Source organism: Hippichthys cyanospilos, chromosome 1 (assembly GCF_059441005.1).
Source record: "Hippichthys cyanospilos isolate Australia breed blue-spotted pipefish chromosome 1, RoL_Hcya_1.0, whole genome shotgun sequence".
Classification (NCBI taxonomy): domain Eukaryota; kingdom Metazoa; phylum Chordata; class Actinopteri; order Syngnathiformes; family Syngnathidae; genus Hippichthys; species Hippichthys cyanospilos.
Genome location: NC_142369.1, coordinates 11,568,993 through 11,579,021, shown reverse-complemented (window position 1 = coordinate 11,579,021; position 10,029 = coordinate 11,568,993). Strand labels below are relative to the sequence as shown.

At 44.9% G+C, this 10,029-nt stretch overlaps 2 protein-coding genes across 3 annotated transcripts; one reads left to right on the top strand and one right to left on the bottom strand.

Annotated features, from left to right (window-relative positions):
- Positions 1 to 6: 6 nt before the first annotated feature.
- On the top strand, positions 7 to 7,642 carry ascc2 (activating signal cointegrator 1 complex subunit 2). The gene is made up of 19 exons (XM_088428964.1): positions 7 to 148; positions 956 to 1,047; positions 1,132 to 1,290; positions 1,998 to 2,171; positions 2,335 to 2,464; positions 2,553 to 2,620; positions 2,780 to 2,893; positions 2,972 to 3,084; positions 3,171 to 3,245; positions 3,932 to 4,036; positions 4,102 to 4,170; positions 4,253 to 4,327; positions 4,730 to 4,955; positions 5,041 to 5,237; positions 5,551 to 5,670; positions 5,840 to 6,076; positions 6,516 to 6,606; positions 7,006 to 7,097; positions 7,176 to 7,642. The coding sequence occupies exons 2-19, from the start codon at positions 964 to 966 to the stop codon at positions 7,345 to 7,347; spliced, it is 2,301 nt and encodes a 766-aa protein (XP_088285090.1). The 5' UTR covers positions 7 to 148; positions 956 to 963; the 3' UTR covers positions 7,348 to 7,642.
- rnf215 (ring finger protein 215) lies at positions 7,403 to 10,021 on the bottom strand. Of its 2 annotated transcripts, none has more exons than XM_088428979.1 (10): positions 9,660 to 10,021; positions 9,451 to 9,588; positions 9,026 to 9,097; positions 8,872 to 8,957; positions 8,757 to 8,810; positions 8,573 to 8,687; positions 8,386 to 8,502; positions 8,197 to 8,325; positions 8,039 to 8,141; positions 7,403 to 7,954 (listed from the first exon to the last, which is right to left on the bottom strand). In XM_088428979.1, exons 1-10 carry the CDS (start codon positions 9,876 to 9,878, stop codon positions 7,683 to 7,685), a joined length of 1,305 nt encoding a protein of 434 aa, XP_088285105.1. In that variant the 5' UTR covers positions 9,879 to 10,021; the 3' UTR covers positions 7,403 to 7,682. The 2 variants fall into 2 exon arrangements, with proteins under 2 accessions (XP_088285105.1, XP_088285115.1); XM_088428989.1 differs by having other exon boundaries at positions 8,573 to 8,677; positions 8,756 to 8,810; positions 9,660 to 10,020.
- Positions 10,022 to 10,029: the final 8 nt, after the last annotated feature.

Sequence of the window (10,029 nt, the reverse complement as noted above, 5' to 3'; positions counted from 1 at the left end):
AGCGTGCTCACTGCGCATGCGTTCTTTATCCTGCTCAAGACGCCGTACAAAGATAAGAAAACACATTTAAAAGTGAAAACATCTCATAAAAGAGGTGACATTTCCACTAGGATGCCTTCGGAGAGGGACAGACGCTGATCGTAAGAAGGTGGGTGGATTGATTGCCTCTTGCTCGTCCACACGACCAAGTTTTTGGCGTGTTTAGCCACGTTATGCTAACGATTTAGCTGTCGTGGTTGATTGACGCGCTGTCGTCAGAGGTGATTTTCACCTGTCATAACTGCTACACAACCTCCAAAGTCTGATTAGTGTTGAAACTTCAAAAGGTGAGAATACGGTCTCCTTAATTTTACATAACCGATGGTCAGATTACAAAAAAATCCTCCTATTTGGAATATGAAAAAAAAACACTTTTTCTAGCAAACAAAACATTTATGATCGCTCTCAGAGTCTTTCTCTGTTATATATTAATAATACGTACAAGAGACTATAGTCTCAAAGGGCTTCACAAATACACAACAGCATCCCCAGAACCAAGCTCCTGGAGGGCCAAGGAAAAAATTAAAAGGCCATATGGGGAAAAATAAGAGACTTTGAGAAGGGGCCGCAGCTGTGAGGAGACCCCCTTCAGGCATAACAGGCCGCAATAGGTGCCAAGATAACACATTGTGCGATTATGAAGGCAACATGATGCTGGGAGACATCTTTTCAGTAAGGTCTGTCCATATCCACAGCAGCACCTCCGCGGAGGTGGTCTGCCTCAGAATTCGCTCCGGTCAGACAGGGCAAATATGATATAAGAGTGATGGATTTAGTTTTCATCTTCAACTCATCGAATGCAGCATATGCCTCTTGTCTATACGCTGCTAAAGAACTTGATGATATCTAAAACATGAGAACATTTAGGAGATAAAAAGAGTTGTTTGGTAGAGCTCACTGATTTAATGGTTTCAAGGTGAAGCCATGGCCTGTGCCCGGGTACCACTGGATGAGCAGCAGGTGACAGAGAGAGACTCACTGGGCAAGGAGCGCACGCTGCCCGCTCTGGTAAGTGGCCGTCCCCTATTGTTGGTGTTGATGTACTTGCTGTCTCTCATGGTCCAATTTTTTTATTTATTTATTTTAATTCAGCACCCCGATAGAAAGGAGGAGCGCCTGTTTGTGCCTTACGTGCCGTTGTCAGCAAACGCCTGTCCGGCTGAGGTGGAGGAGTTCCTGGAACGCAGCAGATTCATCTTAGATGATTTGGAATGGCTACTTTCACTGCAGCATGACAAATTTTGGTGTCAGGTGAAAAGTGTTTTTATTACATCCCTCGGCTTACTTGAGCAAACCGTGTTAATTTAGTCTTACAATGTCCATCAGCTTAATGCTAGCGTCAAATGAAAAAGGGGCAAAAAAGTGCTAAACTTGTATTGATATTACAGTTGAATGAAAGCCTTAAGCAGCGTATAATTGAACACAAACAGACGAAACACGCGTTCCCTCCCACATTCAAAAAAAAAAAAGCATGGTAGTCATATTAGAGACTTTAAATTGTCCTTAGGTGTGTCTGTGAGTATGATTGGTCCTTGTGTGTCCTGGTTGACAACCGGTTCAGGGTGAAGACAGGCAGTTCTTGTGATAAGTGTGTGTGTGTTCCTGTACACCTATACTTGTGAGAACCGTTTTGAGTTTTCTACCCACATAGTGAGGACATTGTGGAGAAGTGAGGACGTTTAGCCTCACTTACTCAAGCCTTTTTTGAGAGTCAAGACTTGCTTTTAGACGTTTGAATTGAGTTAGGGTTGAGGCTAGGGTTAAGCAATCATTTCTGATGTATTGTTTCAATAAATGTCCTCACAAGTACAGTGTGTGTGAATATATATATATATATATATATATATATATATATATATATATATATACACACACACATATATATGTACATATATATGTATGTATGTGGCTGGATGGATGGGGTTCATGAATTAAAAAAAAATCTTTCTCTTTCTCAGGTTGTGTTTGACAGGTCGTTACAGAATTGCTTGGACTCGTATGTCCACCATGCCCCTCGGAGCCTCGACCTGACCTCTGCAACCTCATCTCCGTCGGTGACGGAAACTCAGCGTTCTCTTCACCGTGCCGTCTTTTTCACCTTCCTCAGGATGGCCACTCATAAGGAGTCCAAGGTGCGTCCAGTGTCATAATCAACAATGTCCTCATACTTTGAGTCAAACTGCTAGAGAAGCAAAATCCAGCGAAGCTGCTTGAATTTTTATTTTATATATAAATTGACTTTTGCTGTAGTTTTTTTTTCTCAGGACAGATATCAACGGTGTTCTTGTTTTTCAGGAGAACTTCATCACGCCCGCCGTTTTCGGGGAAATCCTGTACGAGAACTTCCTGTTTGACGTTCCCAAGATGATGGACCTGTGCGTGCTGTTCGGGAAGGGCAACGCACCGCTGCTGCACAAGATGATTGGTGATGATTGCCACCTCAGATAGTTGAAGACTCGTTTTTGTACTTTGTGTAGCTTATCTCATCTTCTGCTGAACTTGTTTATGTCCAGAGAACATCTTCATTCAGCAGCCATCTTACTACAGAGACCTGGAAGACACTGTGCCCACTGTTTTGGAGGTGAGACCAATAAATTACAATAAATTAAGTTGAAGAAATTGTGATCAATTGAGTTGTGATTATGATTCAGATAACATCAGTCAGAAAACGACTGATATGTTGTCGATGGATCGATTGATTTTTGCACCTCGGTTTAATACTGATCATGTTGCCCGTCAGGTGTTTGACACCATTGTAGATAAGTGCGGCCTCCGCTGTGACGGCGCCGTCGCTGCCGAGCCCATGAAGCTCAACGCGCACAAGCAGCCGACCGCCGTCAGCATGAATGAGCAGGTCAGACCGCCGCAGTGAAGGTATCAAAGGCCAGTTGGCATAACATGATCACTTTCCATTCATTTCTTGTCTTTGTAGGACTTTGTGGAAATTGTTCTGTACTTGTGTGACACAAGCAGTACTTTGCACGCCTTCCTCAGCGTCTTCCCCGCCGCTTGTGCCACTTTGCACTCGCATAGCTTCCTCTGCAGGTAGACTGATGTAGGCTGGCAACTTTACGCTGAACGGTGATGCTCGTTACATTTACTTTACGCTTTGTACTTTCCTCCTGGTGCAGATTGACTTCTTTTTACGAGAGCGTCGTGCCTGAACTGGAAAAGGCCTTGAAAAAGAGGAACTTTGAAGATAAAAGGTCAGTGTCTCATGACCTAGCTAACACAAAGTTAGGGTGTCTCGGAGAGATCACATTTCAGAACGCTACTATCGCTATGCTATATTTGTATTATAGTTCTTAATATTGTTGGAATGTTGGCACTAAATGTAGCCAAATCGGGCACATTGTACTTTTTTTTTTTTTTTTTTTTTTTTTGCTTGGTTTCTCAGAAAATATAGGAAGGTTCAGGCCCTAAGCCAATTAAGGCCTGAAGCCAGGATGACTCCAAACCATGAAATTTGACAGACTGTCAAGGGTAGATCCACAAAAGTCTTAAGAATCCATATCTGAAGAGACAGAAGTGCCATATTTTATTGTGTTTGACCTTTTTTTTGGGTTACATCAAGTTTGATTGGAAATTCAACCCTGAATGCATTGTCATCCAGCGAGATGAAATTTGCCTAGGGATCATTTTGGGCTGTATTTTGGATGTTTAGAAAATTCAGTCCTTGGCACAAGTTCGAATTATCATGAAACTGGGCAAGCATGTCTATCATAAGAAACCATGCCTCAAAAGACTCAGGAGGTTGGTCATTTTGGGATGAAGCAATTGCTTTAGTGTTAATTTGGCATTTCCAGGTGTCCTTCAAAGTTGAACTGGTCCTAGAAATGTTATTACAGATATTTGCAAAAAATGCCTTATGAATCTGAAAATGTCTTTGCAGTCTCCAGGAAGACTTGTGGCGGAGGTTGTCCCATTCTCGCCGCAAGATGCTGGAGACGGCTCAACTGCTGCTGCACCACACCTGCCTGCAGCCCATCCTGGAGGGGTGAGGCCACCGCGTCTCAAAACACACTAATGCTAATGCTAACAAGTGCGCATGTCGTCCTCCAGGGTAGAAAACATGCAAACATTTGCCGAAGAGCTGCTGCAACACTTCACCTCATTTTTGTCTGAGAAAAGGTCAGGGTGCTTTGGCTCTCACAGCTTGCGTCATAAGGGGAGATTGATTTGTTCTGCGCTTATGTTTTTGTTGTCCTCGTAGGTTTTTGTGCGATTACGACGAGCTGTTTCCCATTGCAGATGATGTCAGCCTCCTTCAACAAGCACTTCCTACCGTGTATCCTCTCATCGTCCATGTGGCCAACAAAACAGTAGCATTATTTAAAAAAAAAACTAACATTGGTTTCCAATTTTAGCGTTAACATTATTTTCTCACATTAGCTTACAATGTTATCTTCTTATTGTGAGCTTCCTTTATTAGGTTCGATGTCAGCTACTTTCCAAATATTAAGAGCTAAACATGACCAAAGATTTTGAAATGTGCTTCCAATACTCCCAACTTTAAATATTAGCTTTTTAAATTGGTTTCCAGGATTACCACTCACATGAAATCAAATGTGTAGCTTCCAACATCAGTTTCCAGTTTCATTTTCTAAACAAAACCAATGTGAATTCAAAGTAACAAAAGAATGTTAAAACAAAAACACATTTTGTAGGAGCCTCAACTTGTGCGCCTCAGTGATGAGACCAGGACGTCTTACCTGCTCCAAGGTGTCCACAGTGCTTGGGACAGCATGGGCAAACGCAAACCGCAATCCTTAGTGTCCTCGTCGCAATCAACCAATGAGGGCGCAACGGCTGGAGCTACATCCTCCATTGGTCGGGATTTGAGGGAACCACAAGGCGGCCATGAAAGCCCCAAAGGGGCTGAGGCCAGGTTGGATACCCCCCGTAAAGGAACCAATGTAAGCTCTTCCGGAAAAAAAAAAAAAAAAAAAAAGTCACCTCATCATGTAATATAAAAGGCTGCATTTTTATTTCTCTTCCCAGGGTGATATTTGTCCAGTGAGTGAGGCGGAGCTGGAGTCGCTAGTGTCTTGCATCCGGGACCTCTTACCCGACCTGGGCGAGGGCTTCCTACTGGCATGCCTGCAGGAGTACGGCTACGACTCAGAAGTGGTCATCAACAACATACTGGAGGGGCGACTGGCCCCCAACTTGGATACGCTGGACCGTGCCATGCCTAGGTGGTCTCACATAAACGGCATCATATTCTGTATACCAACGTAAATCGTAAAATTGGGGAGAAGTAAGCACTGGTAATTAAATATATTTAGGTTAAGAGCACTTAATAACTCTCAAATTTAAATTAAGGATGCTGGAAGTCTTTAAAGGTCCTGAATTTTAATTGTTCTCAGGGATTACGTATGACTAATTAAGTGAAAATTCTAAATTTGCTTCCCTAACATCTTCAGATGTCACCGTATTTGCAATGTCAACATATTGAGACTTAAATGCATCGAGTAAATTTCTGGGTTTCTTTTGTGTGTTTGTTTTGAGGCCGGTGAAAGAAGCTCTTCCTGACGTCCTGAACAGCAGATCCAACGTGTTTGACGACGACGAGTTTGACGTCTTCCGCAGGGATCGCGTGGACATGACACGCGTCTGGAAGGGGAGGAGGTGCGAGACCATTTGACTACGCTGTGGTTTAAAGCCTTAAAGCCTGGCTTGAAATCTTGATTTGAACTTGAATTTAAAACCCACACTCATGGCTTCTAATACTATAATGAAACCCTCAAATATTTAATGCCTCACATTTAAATATCCATAAATAAAAAAACTCCAACAGGAAAGGCGAGAGCGTGGAGGAGCTACTCAATGACAAGCAGCACATATCTGAGCAACGTGTACGCTACCAGGCCTACCAGACAGTGGTGGATGAGGTTGAGCTACAGGCAGGAGATGCGGCGAGGGCGTCCGCTAACTACGCCATGGGCGATGACTATGACGATGAGTACGATGACACATACGACATGAACCAAATCGGAGCCAACGACCTGGACGGTGACAGTCTGCTGAACAGGAGGTATAGTACAGTGAGGACTAACATTTGTAAATTTGTCATATAGCGTTTTTCTTTGAGGTTTGGTTCTGAGTAACTATTGAGGAGCTTCATTTCTGAAGTCAGTTTATTGAACAATTTAAAAAAAAACATCTGAAAAAAGACTAAACAAAAATTAAAAATAAAACATAGGTGGACCTCGAACTTAACCCTGTGGAACCCCATAAGATATCTTAGCATGTAGTCTTTTGCTGCCGTCATGTGGAAGCTATGAAGATTACGAGGTAACATTCATACTTGAGGTAACATTCGACTTAAAGGAAAGAGGGAAAAGAAGGGACTCAGGTTTGGCACAGTGTCTTGCCTGGAGTGTTGGATGTTTGCGTTCAGCCTTAGTTTCCTCATTTGTATGACTTCTCACCACTGATTTAGACAAATGCTAACTGATGAGTTTCCACTTCAGACCCTTCACGCAACCCCGAGTCCTCCAGGCAGCAAGTAATGCTAGGGAAGTAGAGGATGATGAAGAGCAGGAAGAGGACCAAGCGCTCCAGGTAAGCATCCACATGAATGTCTTGTTGCAGACCTCTTTGTTTGAATCCTTAATCTAGGCTTGAAACACTAAACCAGGCTTGAAGCTCTAATTTGAGACCCCGAGGACTTCTGATGATTTTAAGCCTTAACCCTGGCTCAGAACTCAATACTTCAAACCTTAACCATTACTTAAGACAAACCCAGACTTGAAACTAGTGAAGGACAAATGAAGCTATATGAAGCAATTGCGATATTTCTTGATTCCTTAAGACATCATTCTAGGTTCAAAGATGCAGTGGAAATGCAATAAAGTTCCACTACACTAGTGTTGATCTTTCAACCAAGAGCACCATCTAGAGAAGTCACTATTACATGTATTTACAAGGCTTTAAACCTGACCGGGGCTTTTTTTCCCACAGAGCAATGTAAACAAGGACCAGTTCATTCAGGACCCGGCGCTGCTGAGGGAGCGAGCCGAGGCCAGACGAGCCGCCATGCAGCAGAGGAAAGGGTAAGGCGCTCACAGAGAAACCTGCGCCAACAACGGACACGTTTGCCTATTAAACTTCAAACCAATCCTCCTCCTTAGCTTCCAGCCACAACGTTCCAGCCAAGTGGTGGGCCGGCCCAAAGGTCAGGGACAGACGCTGGAAACATTCCTGGACAGACGCAAAAAAGAAGCCAACAAGGGCCGCGGGGCCAACCACAACCGCCGCAACATGGCCGACCGCAAGAGGAACAAAGGTATGATCCCCTCGTGATGGAACGTTCCAAAGAAGATGACGACTGCTGCTTTTTTTAATGACTGACACTCTCTTCTTGGACAAATAGTTTATTTGATCGGAAACCAAAGTGGCAGCACAGTCAGGACATGTTTATTTTTGCGATGAGAAAGCAAAATGTGACGTTTGGAAGAAATGGAAGGTTATTGCGTTAACCGTTTTGCACCTTCGCAAACCACAAAGTAACAGTTTTGTACACGGACCTGATCGGACAGCACTTTGTAATCACAGCTCATGAAAATGCTTACAATAAATACTTGAATAAGGTCTCTAACCTGCGTCACACTTTTAACATGTAAAACACACTCAAGGCTTTAAGCTGATAGCGCCTTGACATTATTTTGGACCCATCGGTGCCGGACTTGCCTGCTGAGGTTTTTTGTGGCTGCAGATGCAAAAGCATAAACACCAGAACACTGTTCTGATTGTGGGCAAATTTCCCTGATGAAACACTGGACAAGAAACAGAGTTTGATCCCTTGGAGGAAGCACTGATGTCCTTAAAAATAAAAGAGTGTCAAAAAGTGGAGTGTTCCCACGGTGGCTGCTAACTGTCTCTATGGATACCGCCTGAGCAAGGAAAAAGACTAAAATGGACCTTCTGTCAATTTAGGAGGGAAAATAAACAAATAAAAATGGATCTCAACTTGCAAATATTTTGAAGCTCTCACCCAGGATGCTGCGCTTGCACAGCGGGCAGGTGTGATGCAGCAGCAGCCAGGGATCCACGCAGTTCCGGTGGTACTCGTGCCGGCACGGCAACACGCGAAGACACTACGGACATGCACGCGTCAATCATCTCATATTCAAGTAGATTTATCCATCTTACCTGATTGTGGTTGAAAGCCTCCAAGCAAACGGCGCAGTTGTCTGTCTCGCCGCGCCGCACTTTGGGCCTCCTATAAATTTTGGTCCGGAGGGAGGACATGGTCTTCAGGACGTCCTGTTTCGGGAGAGACTGAAGGCGACGCGGTCATTAATGATCCATTTACAACTTTGGAAGCCTACGCGGACTCACCTCCATGTTGTCGCGGAGTTGGTTATCGTTGTTATGCCGATGGGCCTGCAGGATGACGCCGGTGCTGAGGATGAGCGCCACCCACAGGATGGTATCCCACAGCTGCTGCAGGTACTTCTGAACATCATAGAGAAATGAGAGGAATCGAACTGATCTGATCTTAAAATGATGTCATGATAATACACACCTGCACTTGTGAGTTGGTCTCCCCTGTGCAGATGACGCCCTGCCACTCACCGTAGCGCCCTCCTCTGGAGCGCCCGCAACTTGACCACAGCGTCAGTGTGGCGCCCTGCCCCCCCCACACACACACACAGACGGCTCATGATTGTTCTCCAGGGCTCCATGGGCCACTAGATTTCAGTCTCACCAGGTTGTCATGTAGGACGCTGGTGAAGGTGATCTTCGCAGTTGCGTGGAGGCCCCTAAACACACACACACTCACTCAGTACATCAACATGTCGGCATAGTGGCGTGCTAGAATACCTGAGCAATGCGCCGATGAGCCTGGTGACGTTCTCCGACGTCTGGATGATGATGACGGGCTTGGACAGAACCTGTGATAGATCCATCTCAACCAAAACACAGTTTTTATCATTATCTACGTATACACACACACACACATTTATTTCCTTCTTACTTCTCTGACTGTGTTTTGGTTGAGCGCCAGGATGATGAGCGCTGATGCTCCGAGTACTAATGCTCGCTTCATCTGCTCAACAAATAAAATGGACAACATTGTATGGATCAATAAAAAGTCTGCCCCCCCCCCCCCCCCCCCCAAAAAAAAAAAAAAAAAGTATTTACTGTACAGATGATTCCACACATTTTCTGCACTCCTCATTATACCTTTCCCCACCAACTCAAAGGACAACGACAATTATTTACACCCACCCCAAAAAAAGTTTTTTATATTGTTCCACAATATTCAATGACAACATTCCAATATATTTCATGACCAAATTTTAACCCAACTCAAACCTTTCCAATTAATCTGACAGCATTTTACTTATAAAAACATGTACACGCAATGTCCGCAGAAATTCGATTCTCTAGTCTTATTACCCTGCTGACCACCGCCTCGGCGAAGGACTCCTGTTGCTTCCCAAGGGACCCTTGGTGGTCCTCCACGGGCATCACGCCGATCCAAACCTCCCCTTCCTCCGTGTCATCAGAGTTATCCTGCTGCACCACGTCCCGAATCTAAACAAACAAGATTTAAGCGCACGCACGTTGGGTAATAACATTCCGATAACTTAGTGTACTGCACAGACCAGAACAAGCTCTCCCTCCAGGCTCTCAGGATCTTCGCCCGGGCCTTCGGTGCTCGCTCCCTGGCCGGCGGTCACCACCTCCCCGCGGAGCAGAGCGCCTCTAAGCCGCTCCTCCGCGTATACCTCCACTATGGCGATCCGCGGAGGAGCCGCTGCCGCCGCCGCCGCCAAAGGCAGCAGCAACCCCAGCCACAGAAGCACCGCCAGCGGGGACGCCATGGTGGTCCAGTCCCGTAGCGAGAAAGCAAATGCGTATTCAATTGGCTTTTTAGCACCGATGCGCTTAGCTGTCAGCCATCGTTTTACTTGAGCAAATGCGAAAGAATGTAAACAAGCAAATAGCACTTCCGGACCATACCGGAAACTGCGA